Source organism: Aythya ferina (genome assembly GCF_964211825.1).
Source record: "Aythya ferina genome assembly, chromosome: 5".
Lineage (NCBI taxonomy): Eukaryota > Metazoa > Chordata > Aves > Anseriformes > Anatidae > Aythya > Aythya ferina.
The window spans coordinates 52,497,242-52,515,737 of NC_140301.1; the positions used below are offsets into that span (position 1 = coordinate 52,497,242).

Genomic DNA, 18,496 nt, shown 5'->3' on the forward strand with positions numbered 1-18,496 from the left:
AAGAAGATAGATTTAGATTAGACATCAGGAATAAATTCTTTACTGTGGAAGGTGGTGAGGTGCTGGAACAGGTTGCCCTGAGAAGCTGTGGATGCCCCATCATTGGAGACGTTCAAGGCCAACACAATCTAATGGGTGGCATCCCTGCCTACAACAGTGGGGTTGGGTGATCTGTAAGGTTCCTTCCAACACAAGCCATTCTGTGATTTTATGGTCTTGAGGAGAGTTTTAGGCAAAGTAGCAGTAGTGTATCTGAGACTATTTTCCTCAAAATCATGCATTTCAAAACCCCAAACCAATCAAATTTGCAGTTAACATGACATCACAACTATCATATCAGCTATATTTTTTTTTTTTTGATAATGCAGTATAAAAGGTATATATTGATGAAGTCTTTTCAATGCAATGAGAATGTGTTGTGCCGTAATTTGTTTTTGTTTCCATTTAAACAAAGCTGCCATTTCTCCTTTATTTCATATTCATTTCATGGAATTATTTTCTGTAAAATATATCTAGACCTAAAGCTAGTAAGGCATATCTAGTAAGATTAGTTGCATAAGTTAGTCACTGTTGTGGAACAATTTATTTCCATACCAAACAAAATATAGCTGTACTAATGAAAATTACTGAATAGTCAGCTTTATTGAAAATTTTGGTAATGAATCAAACAAGCAAAAGAATTTAGAAAGCATAAATACTCCATTTTCAAGTTCAGTTTTCTATAATCAAGATCATTTTAGTCCACTCTGCAACCCAGTGTCCTATTTGAGGAAATCATAAAGTATGATACTTTAGGCAATACATTCATTTGTACATCTTAAAGGTCCCAACCACAGTTTACATCTCTTTTCCTAAGTGTTTAAAGCTGATATTAATCAAGAAAACCATGTAGTTTTAATTATGTTCCACTCAAAAATAGTTTTGAAAGACACCATGCTATTCGTACTCACTGTGTATGCAAAAATGCACATTAAAAGGCATTTGTGTGTCATACGGTGTTGTGGTTGGTAGGTTTTGCATCTTTCAAGACAAAAGTGTCCTATTAGCATAATACTGTTCTACAAATTCTACTTCTGCCAGCAGGTATTTTTCCATAGATGGTTCTATCTTTCTGGTGCTGGAGATACGGTGAAGAGCCCAGCCTCAATGATAACTCTCTTCTTGTTAAGTTGGGATATCCTTTACTGTAACACTTGTATTACATCATAGAAACCAGGACACATACCAAAAGTTTATGGAAGTTGTGGGACAGCAAAATAATAAACCAAGTTCACCTCTACACAGCTACAGGATGCAGTCACTCAAACAGTACCATTTATTTTTCGATGCCTTCTGGTAGTAACTAACATCCAGAGATTTAAAGTTTTTATGAAGTGAGATTTTTATGCATTCATCAACAGATATTAAAAACAGGTGTCAAAAGGACATTTCAGGCTTCTAAGTACAGTCTTCTTCAAGCAAGAATACAAAACACAAGCTCCATTTTAAATACAGGCTGGCTCTTTTTGCCTTCACTGTATAAATATTAGAGTAGAAAGAACTGTTGTAAGATCTTTTCAAGTATTTCCAGTTCGTGTCTATTCATTCCCAGATTAAAAAGTTGTTTTATTGGCAGAAAAATAACTTTCAAGAGGTTGGTTTTACTAAATGTTACATGGAAAATATTTTTAGAACATACCTCCAAATAAAAACAAAACTAATATGAAAACAGTACCAACAACTGATCAGTGAGTTGTTGCAAAACATAGTGAAAGAAAATTGATCTCATCTGAAAAATAAGCACATATTAAACTTACGAAAATCAACAATAAACTCCATATAAACTATGATACCAGAAGCATTTATTTAGTTTATTTATGTGCTTGATATACAGCAGGTAGACGTTAATTGATGAATTTACTTTGTACATTTTATTTTGTCATAATTTAATGTCACTATTTTGAATGCAAAAACTGTTTCCATGTACAGTAGTTGTTCAGACTAAAATACTTACTAAATTCAGTTTGAAATGTTCAGATTTATAGGAACAGAAAAGCAGAATATGGAATCAGAAATCGAAAAGGCCTATTATTCTCAAAGGATTTTATTTCCAGACCTTCAGATTGTCATCTCACCACAATCTCAAACTGTCTTTTCTAAATACAGGACAAAATTATCACAGAATCATTTATCTGTCATATTCTTTCATAAATGAAAACACTAAAATTGTTAATGCCATTGGTTATGTTCACAAGAACTTTTAAGAAAGTTTAATGTGTAAAAAGTAACTGCATGTCAGGAGAACTAGTGTTTTTTATCCTAATATAACAGGATTGCATAATATTCATACAGTAACAAAGTATCTCCTTTAGCTGTCAACAGAAGCAAGACTTTGTCAAATTAAGAGTAGTTCAGGTGGGCTATTATCTTACAGTCTTTCACATTTACCTTTCTGCTTTTTGCGAATTTTCTCAACAAGGGAACGAATCTGCACATATTCTTCCCATTCTTTACCAGGACCAGGGGTAGGACTGCTGCATTCTGGGGAAAAAAAGCCAAATGTAAATATTCTCTTTAATAATATATGTATATACATATTTTTTAACATCAGAGAAAAGGTCATGGTTGCACAGTAACTTTAAGTGAACCTTAGTACTAGTCCTTTGAACATGTTTACATAGTAAACACTATCACGTCCACTGTTATAAGCATCCTGTTTTTTGGCAAGTAATTACTAGAGACTTTTGAAGTTTTCACAGTATAACGTTCCTGAAGTTATTTTACTTTCATCTATTCTTCTATTCTTTCAGATAAGAAATATCAAATGTTTAAAAAGCTAGGAAGAAAAAAATACAAAGAACCAAAGCTTTCAGTACTCACAGATAAAGCAAACAGACAAAATATTCTGTTTCCAATAACCCCCACAAAACACCATTTACATTGGCCTGCTTGCTGTTATTTTTACTGTAAAGAAATCAAGTAACAGCACTGTGCTTACCTTCAGTAAATGAGAAATTTTCTAGTATGTACATTTGACCTACCTAATTAATACAGCGTTCAAACACGCATGCGTACAGGAAGGACAAGCAAAGGGACACTTAGCCAAGATTTAGCTTTAGATTAAATCCACAGTCTCTCCCTGACAATGTTCTAAATGCCAGCATGTGGATCTGAGCTGCATAAATCCAAGTGGGCAGCTGAAGATTACCTTGTTCAACTGATTTGAAAATCTTTCCACTGAACGAAACATGGAAGCTTGACAAAAAGAACAGCTGATACTTGTCTTTGCTTAGAAAATTAGATCTATATTTTATTTTTGGTAGCAAAGCACAGGCCAACTGTAGCACAAGCACAAAATTGCTCTGCCAACTCCTTGTCTCCTCTTTTGTGAGCAATGCTGAAGAAAAATCCTGAATTTTTCTAAGGCAACATTTAAATGTGTCCAAAAATTTGGTCCTGTGTTTCAACCACAGTGTAGCTCAGGACAGTTACCAGTGACAGTAGCAAGTGTGAACAGTCGTTTAACATAATCATATGAATTTATGCTCTGCTTTTTATGCTTAGTAGAAATAAGACAAATTCCAAGAACCTCAACAAGTGAAACAACCTTTGGACTACACACTAGAACGGAGCACTACAGAAAGCTTCCAAAGAATAAAAATAAACATTTTTAGTTAAGACAAAAATAACAGTGCAGTTGAATTGAGTAGCACTGCTGCTTTCCACAATTAATTTCTCTACTCTGATATTGGTTCAAAGTGCTGTTCAAATGTTCAACAGAAATGGTGTAATTCTTGAGGTTTACAAGAAAAACACTTCTGACAAAGCTGCAATGTCAAGTAATCTACACTAGCTTTTTTTAAAATCAAATCTCACCCAGTATTTATGCTTGAGTTGTGCCATAAAGCCAGAAGCTATCAAAATACACTGTGGCCAACACGTACAGATAATAGACTTGTAACTGTATCTACTAAGAGATACATGCTATGAGATACAAAATATACTATCTTAAGCAGGCTGAAATAGCCAGCTTGGCCACTTACAGGAAGTGAATTGAATTCACTGGTTTCACTAAAAAGAGAAAACATTTTTGAGTGCTCAGCACATGATCCCTTCTCCCAAAGAGGCATAAAATGAAACTTACTTTGCAATAGCTCACTAATTAGATTCAACATTTCCTTTGGAGAGACTGTCGCTGTGGCTCCTGTACCTGACTTCTGAGTTTTTACTCTGCTCTTCTTCCCCATCTTCCAACTAAAACAGATTAACAAGCAGACTTGTTACCAATTACAGCAATGACAAATTGACAAGACGACAAACAAACCAAATTATTTCCTCTTGACACAAAACAAGAGTGAGACAGACTGTCCCTTAGGACATGGAGACTGAGTCCTGAGGCACAAAAAGGCTTTTTAGCTCTCTAGTAGGTATCAGAGGCTCAAACCCACACGTGCTGTTTCATTTTATCAGTTCCACTTGAGTTGCATAATATACTTTTCTAGCGCAGCTTCTATCATGAGAAGACCTCATGTGCAGACTGGCCAGGAAAGATCTCAGATTCTCTGCAATCACTTCCTGACCAGTCACATCCCTCAGCGTTTTTTTATACGAACATTGTCCTCTAGAAAGGCACTGCTCTGCCACAAGCCGTTTATCTGATACAAGATTTGATTAATTTTCATCTCATAAGAATGCAGGAGGTGACACTCATTAGGATATCCACATGAACATATTGTGTAACAGTGTATTCCATGTTACAAGTTATAAATTATGACACAGTTTATACCAGTGAAGGTCTCATAAATGCTAAGATAAATAAGTTGATCAACTAAAGTGATTTTGAAGCATTCTGGTTTCTCAACTATAAGAAGAAATTGTTTATTGGCCAATAATTTGATGGAAAGCAGCCTAAGAAAATGCCCTGTGTATACAACTACCAGAATACTGCAAACATTCTCAGAAGTTCTATTTAGGGAAAGATCTACTTGGTATACAAATGCTTATCAGTAGATGTCATCAGAATAAAAACATAAAACAAGTTTTATACATGAAAACATGAGAAATGCCACCATGGAATTAGAACAATGATACACCAATATATGAAGCTGTACGTATACAGTACACGGTCAGCACTATATTTTGAAGATTTCCAGCATGAAATTAGAACCTATTTTTGCAGTGAAAGCATTGCCAGGAATCTAAAGATAAAGCTGACTTTAGAGAATGTGAACTTTGGCTTCCAAAATACAATGAACAGATAAATTTGAACAACGGTAAGTATCTGCATTACTATCACAGGTGAATTGTCTCAGAGACCAAAAAGCAACCTCTAGCTGAAATACACTCTTGTATATTACAAACTAAGAAACTTGAGGCTAATGCAAGATCTGTCTCAGTTTCTACAGCTCAGATAGCACACCATAGGAAATATACCATAGGAAATAAGGTCAGCAAACACTACTTACTAGGTTGATGGCACTGTAAGCAGAAAAGCATTGTCACTAGTACATCAAAAACACTGCAAGCATCTCCATAGATGCATTTCGTGTCAGCTACTGCTTCTTAGTCATCAGAATTTCTAGAGACAACAAATTCTGTATCCTGCATGCATGATTAAATCAGCAGATTTATCTCACACACACAAAAAAAGCAAAAACAGCAGACTGACATCTTCAGATATCTTGTTTTGAAACTATTTCCTTTAAAGTAATTATCTACCTTGATTAAGACTGCGCTTTTTATCCAATTCCCCGATCAGAAAATAGAACTCCACTTCCTAAATAACTTATCTCCGTTCCTCACTCAGCTACATGAGACAAATACAACCACTTACAATCCAATGCATCTGACAAATGTGGTGTTTGCTAAAGGCCATCATCTGAAAGGAATTCCTGGTATGTGTGTATTTGTCCAGAAAATATATTCCAAATACCAACCCAGGGGAGCTGCTTAGCACAAGTCACATAACATAGTAATTTTAATGTAATATATATAAACATATGAAAATTTTAACAAATATTCTTAAAATCTAGAACATAATCCAATTTTATGTGTCAAAAAAAGTTTAGTTAAGCAATATTCCCTGCCATTTTCTAACCAACAAATTATGAGTTATCCTGATAATATATGGTGCAATATGGAGAAAATAGTGTAATTTCTTTGTGAAATTACCTTTTGTATTTAAAATTATATTTGTATCACACAGTTCATGAAACAGATTTTCAATTGCAATTCCATAAAAATCCCTGGATTTCTAAAAAAAAAATTGTAACTTAAGAAAAGTGTATTTTTCAATTTGAAATAAAGTTTCAAAAATGAAGTACCTTTTTGCTAATGATTAAAGCCATGTTTCAGAAAAATGAAATATAAGCCTGTTTCTCAACACAGCAATGAAAAGCCAGGCTGTTTGCCAGTATGTGCATGACAACAGAAGCAGCTATCTAAAATATAGCTGCATAACAGGCAGAGAAAAACAAAAACCTTCAGGACCGAGAGGAGCTGAAACTTCATAAATATCTGAAGCAGCAGTGATATTACATTTCAGTGAGGCATGTTTTTTGTTTTGCTTTTGTTTCTTTTTTTCAAGTTTGCTTTTCTGGTTGTCTTCTGGTTAACATTTTTAAGTGCTATGCCATGTTTCCTTTCAAATGAACACTGCTTAAAATTCCTGAAAGCATTCTGCAAAGGGAGAGTAAGCTGACAGCAATGATGAATAAGCTTGGTAATACACAGCACAGCCACATTTCCAAATATAGTGCATCAGCTGGCTTGGCAAGAAGGATCATGCCAAAACACTGGCAGTGAAGGGTGTAAATGATCTTTCTACCCCTTTTAATACTGCTGTCAAAAATGATCCATCTCCCCCTTCAAATACTGCTGTCAAAGAGCAGTTGTGTTGTGTCAGAGTCTGAACTTTTGTTTCCGCATATCACACAAATAATATTTTAATGAGCTGTAAAATATTCTCCCCTTGACTTACAGCTTTAGAGTGAGAATGTGCACCTAACAGCTTTAGAAGGTAACCACGAGAGGTCTGTATGAAAATACCAAAAGTTTGCTTGCTTTTTAAATTAAAAGACAAAAAAATAATTTAAGAAGTACTGCTTAACGTTCTCATTAAGAAAGCCAATACTTCTGATATTTGAGAATTTGACCTGATCACAGGATCACATTTCCATATGGAAGCAATGCCAAGCATGGATGATAAAAATATGTATCTTCCCAGACAGTAAAAAAAATAAGAAATTTTCCCAGAAAAAAATAATAATACTAAAAGTATTCTATGCTAACCATTGACAAATTCCCAACTTTTCACATTCATATGACCAAGCTGTTCATTGCAACACCTATGTAAATAAAGCCACAGTTAATACTGATACACTAAAAGGCCATCATAATGAGCTATACAAATACTCCCCTTTCAATCACCAGGTAAAAACACAATCTTGCAACCCATATAACAACAGTGAGCACCATCAGTGTGCTAGGCAAACACTATTAATTTTTAGTATGTACCTGTGTCAGTTTTCAAGAACTGTGGAATTCTTCCTGCTTTCAGATACCGCCTTTCCCAGCCCCCCCGCGATGCTTTCAGTTACCTCCCCCGCCTCTTCATGGACACTCTGCTTTCAGTCTCCTCCTTTTCTAGCAAGGCAACATCACCTTTTCCAGGTCAGGATATACCTAAACATGCTAGGCAAATACATCAGCATGTATGTTGACTGCCTAGTAAACAGGCCAAGCAGACAACCTGTTCTCAACACAGCCTTTCCTTTAGCAAGCTGACCAGCTCATGGCTGAGTTCTCCCACTCCAAAACTTGACTGAAGATGCCCAACAAGCTGATGGGTTCCCAAGAGGAAAGAGCTGACCAGCAGACAGAACTGATGTAATCCTGTAAGCCTTGTTTGCTTCAGCTATCACTTTTCAGTTTACAAGATAGCAAACCAGTTATTCAAAAAAAAAAAAAAAAATAATAATAATAATAATAATCACTGAGCTTTTACAAATAACCACCAAGTCTGGGAGTCCCACAGCAAGAGGTGCCCATTCAAGTTTAACTTTGCTTCCAGGACCCAGTATATTTCTAAGGCAGTACCATAACATTGTTTCTGCTTTGATTCAGACCCTTCTTCGAGCTAATTACATGATGTCCTCATTATATAACAGTCCCCACCCCACGCATCTTCATGGCATACACCAGCACAGAAGGTGAGGGGGGCAAATCCGGAATCAATATTAGAAGGACAGACACGGGGCGACAAGGGCAGACAAGGAGAAGATGAAGGAATTCTCAAGCTATGCAAAGAGCACTGAGAGGTGAGGATGGTAGGTGGCTGTGGGATATGTTCCTTGGCTGCACTGAGCGGGAGGACAGATGAGTAGGATGTACACAAGCCAGGCTTGCAGGGTTTGTTTTTCTCCTAATTTGATTGCCTAGACTAAGTCATATTCCCCTCTACTTCAGTTAAGGAAGCGTATCATCATCTTGTATCAACATATGCTGAGCAGCCAGGGGCTTAAGGGACAAGCTTATAGGCAATTGGTATGAGGTCTCCAACGTGTATGGAGGAGAACACAATTTTACATTTAATTTGACCAGATTTAATGGCAATTTGGTCTTTTGCTTCCACTGCTGAAGTTCTTTTCTGAACGTGAATCTCTGACTGCTGGTAAAGAGATAAACACATTTCAGAGCGAATAGAAAGCACAAAATCAAGAAGTGTAAGAACAGTGTGGGTGGAGGAAGATATGTCTGTGATCTTTAAGAAAAATTCAGTTTATACACTTACAATGAACACTACGTTTGCTTGTGAAAACCACCTACATCATGTCACTTGGAAACCACATTAACACTCTCATCGCTCCCAAGGTATTAATCTAGATGTTGTTCCCACTAAATAAATGACTGTTACAGTTTCAGTCCCTTTTCTCCCAGCTCTCAATCTCTCATCTTTGCTGTACTCCATCACTTCTCTTCTTGCTATTACTTCCCTCCCACCACTGCCCTTTCTTTTTTCTTCCATTTCCTCTATAAAGCTGCCTCGAAAGCTCTGTGAAATACAGTACCATTCACTCTGTATACACTTCCTCCAACATGCTTCTGTCCTCTCATTTAAGTTGTAAGCTCTTCAGGAAGCAAGACCTCCTGTGATTAGAAAGTGCTAATAGCAAGGCAGCCTTATCCCCTCCCATTTTTAAAAGGGAATCTGAAATATTACCATAGTGCTGATGACAACACTAACAAAAATAGCTTACAAAAAAACACTAAAAAGATTGATGGTAGAAATGCCACTTAAGATTGCATTCCGCTTAGAATACAGTATAAATTTATGCTTCCCAAGAATTCCCTTGGCCATGGCCTGCAATATTTCATTACAAGAGCTTTGATGCACTCATGGCTAGATACTGTACTCTGAGTCAATCCAAGGCACAGCCCAAATACAGAGTGCCCTGGGGTTCTTCTCCTGTCCCAGAAGGACTCAGTGTGGACTGTGTTGCTTCTAATCAGTCCTAATAAATCTTTATGCTGTATTGTCACATAGCCTCAAATGTGATTCCTTCCTGCAGGTCAAGACACTGTAAGCTCTCCCTATATAAAATAGGGGGATTGCCATGCTTAGATTTTTCATCTGATCACATCAAGCATGCTGTCTCCAGCAGCAGAGCACAGCTCTAAACATGTATGTTCTGCAGTAAGAGGCAGACCCTGGCACACACACGTAGTGGTTACACCACAGAGCAGTTTTCTTCCAGTTCCACGAGATTCTGCTCGTCATTCCTCCCTCCTCTTCTAGTGCCTGGTCCCCAGATTCCCAGATTCAACACTCCATAAAATCAGAGGGCTTCTTCCTCAGTCTTCTCTTCTAGCAAGCTATCTACCAGATAGAGGCAACGGCTTGATGAAACACCAGTTGCCACATCTACCACCTTCCTGCCTCTATCAAGAACAGCGTTGAACAGCATCCACCATCCCCTGGAGGAACAGTAAAAACAGAAGTTGCTCTGCCTCTTTTTACACTCTTATTTTCATCCTTATCTTTGTCATTTTTACTTTTTCTGCCAGGCCAGAGTGACCCTGTCTTTTACCCCAGGAAGAACAACCACAACAGCCACCAAGAGCACGTACTTATGGAGCTCCAAGGAAAGCACAACAAAGAGGGATTTTTCTCCAGTGCGTTCACCCAGCTTCTTGTGGTCTAAGCTGCAATTTAGCAAGCTTCCCTTCTCCGTGAGGTTGTGAAATTACCCAAGCCAGCTTCTCCTATTTCATACAGAATTTCAGTTTTATCTTCCTTTGAAGACCTGATTTAGCCATGACCCATTTGTATTGGGACCGAACATAACCAAATAAAAATAAAATAGGAAAACGAGCAAAAACACTTAACAAGCAAAACCAAAACAGAAAAGAAGAAATATCAGACCAACACTGAAAATTTATCTCAAGTTTCCACTAATGAAAAGAACTTAGTGGCAAACAAATCATTTGAAAGATATGCCTCTATCCTTAATGCTTTCAAATTAAGGTGTTATTTCTCTTCCTAGAGGATGAGTTTAAGTACAGTTACAGCAAATGAATTTGTCACTATTTTAAGAACAGTTAACATCAACTGAGTACATAAAAAAAAAAAATATTATGAGAGAACACTGTTGCTTTTGTACTTATTCAGAAAAAAATCCAGTTCATGCAGAGCATCTGTTTTTCATGCAAGATACTGTTTGATACTGGTTTTACTTCATTTTACAGCTGGGCTGTTTTCTAAGGCATAAGACAGTCACATGGCTGACTTATATTTCAAAAACCCTGATGTACAATACTTCTTGATCATTTATGAAAACCCTCTCACATGCTCTGTGCTCGAGGATCTTTTTGCTATCGCTATGCAATCCCAAAAGCAACCCCTTATAAACTTTATAAAGGATTGATCCACAAAGAGAATGAGATTAGGAGGGTAGCTCTTGACAACAGCTAATGTTCACAGAAGAAAATTCTCCAAAACGTACAGCAAAACCAAAACCAAGAATGTTACTATTGCCCCAAATCTCTATTGTCATAGATATGCCAGAGTCATTAAGGTACACTGATTTTATTAGGTAAAGGTACTAGCCTGTACATGTTTATCAGGAAATAACACACTACCCTGTTTAATTTAAAATGGAGGTATGCTAAGACACGTGCTACTTTTGACTGTGTTTAAACAGATTTTTCTAAAGTCCCATAAATCCAGAAATTCCATAAATTGCCAACACAGCTCCTGTGATGGTTTAACAACCTGTTCTACTTCCCATTGCAGCACAACAATGCTCAAGAAGCCACTTTAGTGTGTGTCATATCAGACAGCTCAACCAGTAAGTGCGCTTACTCCACTGGGTAAATACAGGATAGTCACTAAAACTACTTTCTGTAAACCTTAATATCACTGATGGCTTGGTCAAACAACCTTGGTCTTTTATCACTTTTTTTTTTTTGTATTTTACTCACCATTGGATTAAGTGACAGTAGCAAAAAAAAAAAAAAAAAAAGCAGTTGTTGCTGATTACCATGAAGGCATGAAGTTAAAAACACCATGGCAATAGAGGTGCAATCAAACATTCTGTATCAGCCTGTATCGCTCGTTTCCTTGCCACAAAGCAAACAATTAAAACCAGTTCTGCCCCTGGTTGAGACAGCTGATAAGTTTTGAAATTTTGACAGAGCTTTGGATGCAACTGAAGAGTATACAACAATGGTATCTAAACATACATTTTAATAGCAATTGCTTTTGGAGCCCAAATTTATATTTCACATGGGTCATGTCTCAATGCAACTGCTTTTTGGTCACTCAGAATGATCCTAATGACCAAGAGACAACACCTCTTTGAAATAACAGAATTTCACCTAACAAGAACTTAACCCATTCCTCCACATGTTACTTCCTTTATAGAAATTGTGCATAGAAAACAAACATTTTTGATATTATCCACAAATTTTTTAGGATACACAGGGAAGACTGGATATTTACTGGATATATGTCACTATACATTACTGTCTGTTTCACATAGGAGCTATAGAAGAAGAAACTGAGTCTGGCTGAACAGTAAAAAAAGTTCTTGGGTATGACTGTATAGATTTTTTTATTTTTTTTTTTTTTTTAAGTCCTTTAATTGCTTTATAGTTAATGACATATGAATAATAGAAAACTAAGCAACAACATATATTCCAATTAACTGGACTGTCTCCAAGGAAGAGATTTAAAGCTGAAGATGCTTAATGCCAAGGACTGCCATTTAATTGCAACAATAATTCCTCCTAAGTGGAATGCCCTCAAGCAACTTAGCAGCAATAGGGCCCTTGATTATTTCTATGCAGCATAGAAATATCAGTTTATTTTTTGTTTTAACACCTTTGTCTACCCTCTGCTTTCTATGCATAGTGCAACTCCAGTACAACTTACTATTGCATGCTAGGCTGCTCCTGTCAGACATTTAGGCTGGACCATCAGAGACGACCACATCCCCAGTGGGAGCAGAGGCAGCAGATGCTCTGAAGCACTCACCACAGCTCTGGGCCCTTCTAATGGAACTAATCCAGGCACTGAAGTTTCTCACCCAAGCAGGAAGGCGATACAGATGTAACAGTACAAAGATACCATCTCCCTTTCATTCACAAAGGATGCGTGCTTCCTACTCACACGTGTTCCTTAAAATCTTACACTGTGATAAAAGAGCTTGCAAATCTCTCTAACGGAAAGTAGGAAGGAAAGGTGATAACCACAGCGTAAAACAAGTTAGTACAAGCTTTCAGACCTGTCTTACATTACACTGCAGCACATGCAATTCCTGTCTTCAGAATGAGTTTCATTATACATACATCCACGTCCTGTAACATCTTCAATCAGCTGAATGTTTCAGCACCACTGCCAGAATGACAGTGTTTAAGGACCTCTATTTGGACACTGAGTTGACACTCCCCTGTGTGCATGAAGTTATTAGCATCTGAATTCGGATTGTTTTATGCCGTTTCCTGGAATACCCTTTCCTTAAAGAACACAATCTAGGCAGTTTCAAAATAACTGCTGTATTTTCCTCTGGGTAACAGCGAGGCACACCTGTCTCATCAAGCTTCTCTCCAAAGCAGATTAACTCATGAAAGGTGTGCTCAAAGACAGAACTGCTGGCAGTGCTTAGGGTTGCTATCAGACCATAAAAAACCCAAAACACATCCAAATGGACAGGGAAGTGTATATTCAATGCATACCCAATGCACAGGACTTCCAGGCTTCAGCCAGGAGCTACAGCGCAAGCTTGAGTGAACAAGTTCATGGTATGGAAAATCCAGCAGGTATTTTCGTGCCATTTCTTACCCTCTCTAGGACATGGGGGAATATCAATGCCAGGCACAGTGCTTGCTGTTAGGTGATCTCACACACCTTGTATGATTCTGAAAAACACCAGAGGCCATTTTGGAAGAGGATGGAGTTATAGTAGAGGAAAAGCATTTGGAACAGTGCTCCACCTCCACAAAGGCCTGCTGCACTTCTTCACACCCAGAGTACATCTGGCTGCTCTCCTGCTGCTGGCAGGAAATGGCATCAGCCAGTCACAAAAAATCAACGTTTTTTTATTGCAATGCAGGTGACAAACACAGCACTTCCAGAGCACTGAATAGCCCAAAGGAAACACTTCCCCCCTGAAATAATTACAGGCTTGCCTGGTAGCACAGGCTAATGATTTTTTTACTTCAACTGGAAAACCTTCACTGAAGATTTGGCAACCCTCAAGCCAAGTTGCAACTACACTTGAAGATATGATAATTTGTGTCCTTGGGAACACCCATGGCAGACCAAGCATTTAGCATTCTAATTCCCTAAGGAACGCTGTTGTGAGAGTTAAGAAAGGAACTTCCACAGCACTTCAGTGCCATGCACTTTACAAATATGTACATATGGACTTCAAAGAGAAGCTTTTGCTACAAATGCCTGGTAAGTGATGCAGTTTATGGTTTAATAGCAGTTGGAAAGCCTTCCAAACCCACTTGCCTTAAGTCTACTACCCATTTAGTGTGGAAAATCATGACTAATCTAAAAGACGAGACTAGAAATTTCAGCTTAAATACTGGAAGTTATCCTAGACCTTAAAAGTGAAGGAGCAGGTTCATCTAAGCCTCTTTTTATCTTCTGGCATTCATAGTTGGCAACTTGAACCCTTAAAGTCTCCAAGTCAATTCAACCTAGCAACACCACAGTGGTTTGAAATAAAGCTTTCAACACAGGCATTTACTGGGCTATCAGGCATAAGAAAGATGCACCAGCATTAAGTGTACTTGGCCTCACTCCTGAGCTTTCAGATGTGGTCACTGTACTTATTACTTTATCAAACAAGGTGCTGTAAACAGCTGCCAGCTGCTCAGAAATGTTAATCCTCCCAATTCAAAACAAGGATAGTTGTAGTACCAATTGCTTGATAGCATGGCTTTTGTTGTCGTTGTTTGGGTTTTTGTAAAGACACACAAAAATATAAGTGACAACACAGACCAATGCAAAAATAGTTTAAACATTTATTTTGGCACACAGAGTAAACACATTGCTCCCTTGAAGGCCACACATCACTTTCTGAAGAAAGCTCTCTTCTCTGTATTAAAGGAGAAAGCTTGAGCACCGCCTCTCCACAGGAGAACTGTATCAGTACAGCATACTAATGTAACCTGCCTGCTAGAAATCTGTTCCCCTACCTTGTCTTACATTCACACAAACTATCAGCCATGTCACTGACCCTCCCCTCCCTCTCAGGGCATCCATAAAAAAAACCCAGAACAGGGCTGATTAGACCCTACATGCAACATCCCAAAGTGTTCAGATAAGGAACTGCAACCAACTGTAGTCCCCCTGCAAATCTCTAGGGAGCCTGGGCATCTCTTACTGTCAACCCCTGCAAATTGACTCTTCAGTGTTACTTCCCACTAGCCACGTTCCTGTTTTCCTGGGAGTTTCTCATTCCTGCACAGAGCATATAGGTATCCTACCTACAGATGCCTGTGTTCTGGACCTACAACCACTGCAGGCCTCTGGAGCTTCAGCACCTTTTAATCTCATCTCAGACCTGCATGGGTCACAGCAAGGAGCCACAGCTCAGGAACGAGCTTCCAGTCCTGCTGCCATAGCTAGAGCCTGATCTCACATACCAGGAACATTTCTGTGCATCCAGGAAAGGACCTGGAACTGGAATTGCATTACCCAGCAAGCCACATCTGAAACACTTGCAAGATGAAGTTTAGCTCCGTCAACCTAGAATGAAAATGTATTCCTTCTCTAGTGTAAGATGAAGAACAAGAGGAAAAAAAGCAGCAGCATGACTCCTGATGAGAGGGGCACTAGTGCTAATGTTCAGCTTCCCAGTTCTTGTACCAGAGGGTTCGCTGCTTCCACCAGCAGCACTTACCTACTAGTCTGGCAAGACACTAGACAGAAATGACATCCACTCTGGAAGTGACCAAGGAATTCTTCCTCTAACAGCACAAAGGGCAGAACTGGTGCCAACACTATGTTCATACAGGAGCCACTCCCGACAGCTTGCTCTAGGAAATACTGTTTTCTCTATCCACCAGAGAAAAATGCATTCTGAGAGCAGCAGTACTTTCCAAAGCTAGACTGCTCGTGCCCTGTGCTCTCGGATAAGGTGTCACACATTGTCAGAGCAGAAGTGTGCAAAAGTGTTCAAGTCATGTTTGTGTTATTTATCTGATCTGACATTTCCGAACTTTCTGGAAGAGAAAGTTCCAGTGGAACAAACTGAAGTTGCACCACTACAGTAACCTCCCACCCTCAAGTAGGCATACACTCACTGTCTTTTAGACTATGACAGCAGTTTAGTTACTAGAGTTTGCAGAGTAAGTCTTTGGCTACTTATATCATTATAAAAAACCTCACATTCCTGCCTCCAACCCACTTCCAGAGACCAATTATAAAAACACTGCAAAATAAAGCAAGCAATTATCACATTAGGCTATTGTTTCAGTTCAGCCTTCCAAATGCCCACACTCAAAGTAGAGTTGGGCAATTTCTTCTGTTGAGACACTGAATCAAAGATCTAATAAGCCAGAGAAACAGGTTGTACAAGCCAGGAATCCTACAATGACAAAAGAGAATTGCAACATTATCCATCATTGTCTTGAAAGCAGGACTGATTTTTTACTTTTCAATAGAGCAGTTAGATACAGAAAGCTTGCAATTTTACAAACCTCACTGTTATTCCCAAGCATCATCTGGGCACAAAGTGAGAAGTTACTGTTTGAACACTGACTTTTAGAAAAAGGAGCAGAGAGCAGATACCAATCTGGATCTGACTACCACATGACAACCCAACGGTCATTTTCTGCAGCTAAACCTTACAGGGATTGTATCAGCTTCTTCACTGAGTCAGCATACAAAACCTCTCCAATCAGTCTGGCAACACCAGTTCCATTTGCTCCTGACTGACAGAATCAGGTGCAGCAAGCTCCAGAGGGAATGGATCCTTCTCTATTTCAAGGAGAGTTAATATATTAATATGCTGTCGATGCAACTGTGCATAGCAAAGTGGAAGATTAAATGTTTCTGCTGGTCATCCAAAGCAGACAGCCATTCTCCATTCTTCACCAGCCAACCCAAGCTACTTTCCGCAAGTCTAAAAATAATACTCCAGCAAGCATAGGTCCTTGAAGAATGGAATTCATCCATACATAGCTGAGCTTCCTTCTGAGACACACTATTTGGAGAAGGCAGCTTCCACAGAAAGATTATCCAGCTGCAAGATCATAAATACATGTATGACAGCCTCCAAACATTAATACCACAAATATCAAAACCCAGACAGTATTATCCTTCATGGTGAGCAGCAGGAGTTATAAAAATGCTGCTGGTTTAGAGATGGCAGTGATGGAATATCACAAGGACAGTTGAAATGTATCAGTCTCATCAAGTTCCTGATCCTAGTAGCTCTAGCCATGCCACCTGGAAGCTCACAGCCCAGCCCGATGACACAGCTTGCGCAAGGCTATGGAGTACTGACACAGAAGGCTGAGAGCTAATTTTGAAAATTCAGTGTCATATATGAGAACTAAAAACTGAACAGGACAAATAGGCCACAGACTTTTAAATACACAACAACAGCTATTTCCTAATATGTTCAACAAGAAAATCTATGCAGATGTATTAAAGAATTACTTTGATATCAAAGGTTGAATGGCAGGACTGAGTAAGTTAACCTGTAAATAGGTGGTGCAGGACACTAGCAAAAACTAGATGTGAGCATTTTATCACCGGTTTTAAAGAATTAAGAAGGCCAGATTTGTAAACATTGATAACAATCTCTATTTCATTCTGTCAATAGTCAATAGAAGAATATATTGGTGACAATTCATTTTATCCCAGATAGAAAAGCAATTTTAAAAACAGAAAAAGGTGTGGTGACTATCAATGCAGTAAACCAGAACCATTTTGATGCAAGCACTGAAATGCTGTCTGTACAGATTTAAAAAGTATCAGAGCCACCCATATGCCTAAACAGAACTCTTACTTCGCAACAATAGTTTCCAAAATGGTAAGTTACAGTCTGTTGCACTTCAGAAACATGTAGCATCAAATTCTCCAACAAACCTTTCTTAGCTTCCTGGAGTCAGAGATTTGATGCAAAGAGGTAACTGTTTGCTAACTCAGGCACCTGTTCTTGGTTTCATGAAATAGGCTCTATCAGCTTACTACTTGCACCTCTTCCAAGAGAAATAGCTCGAGAACAGAAGGATACAAAGCTATACTGTTACTGCTCTATTTTTAATAACAGTAAACAGGTAAGACTTTGTAGGATCACCTCCTCTGTGCCCAGGAATGGTCCATCTCTACAGGCAGGATACGCAAATGTAGCAAAGGTGGCAGGAGACCTGCATAAACAAACCAGGTGCTCCTGACAAGATAGAAACAGCAGGAAGCAAAATGCTGTTCGAGTATGCAGGGACAAGGTTAGGGAAGCCAAAGCCCACCTGGAGTTGAATCTGGCGAGGAACTTGTAGTACAAGAAGGGCTTCTGCAGGTGCAGCAGCAGCAAAAGGAAGAGAAGACTAGGCAAGGTGTAAGCCTGCTGCTGAGCGGGGCTGGGGATGTGGTGATGAAGGACGGAAGGGCTTAGGTATTCCATGCAGCACAAAGTCCAGCAGAAGGCCCGTCACTAGTGGTGTACCCCTGGCATCAGTACGGGGACAAATACTGTTTACCATCCTCCCTGCTGACCTGGGCAACGGGGCAGAGTTCACATGCACATACACAGAATAACTGCAGGCACTAAAACACCAAATTTGAATCACCTTACAGGCAGGTCCCAAAACTAGGTCTTTCAGAAGCCCTCTTTAGAAATACTTTTAGAATATTTTTAAATCTGGAAGCTTCTTCTCTCAGTACTTGAAGTTACGTAGCTACATCTAAGCTTTATCTTTATTTAAAGATAAGCAAATATCTTTAAGAGTGGTCCCAAAGAGAATTAATCCACTCCCCAAAAAAGCCTGGCAGGGG

The 18,496-nt window shown here is 38.7% G+C and overlaps 1 protein-coding gene across 2 annotated transcripts in view; it reads right to left on the bottom strand.

Annotated features, from left to right (window-relative positions):
- Positions 1-18,496, bottom strand: part of SETD3 (SET domain containing 3, actin N3(tau)-histidine methyltransferase) — a 57,629-nt gene that overhangs the window by 35,052 nt on the left and 4,081 nt on the right. For both annotated transcript variants that reach the window (XM_084521483.1, XM_084521484.1), the window contains 2 exons: positions 4,124-4,233; positions 2,428-2,520 (listed from right to left, as the gene is read on the bottom strand). In XM_084521483.1, coding sequence (XP_084377609.1) covers positions 2,428-2,520; positions 4,124-4,226 — 196 coding nt within the window. In that variant the 5' untranslated portion in view covers positions 4,227-4,233. The remainder of the gene's footprint in view (positions 1-2,427; positions 2,521-4,123; positions 4,234-18,496) is intronic.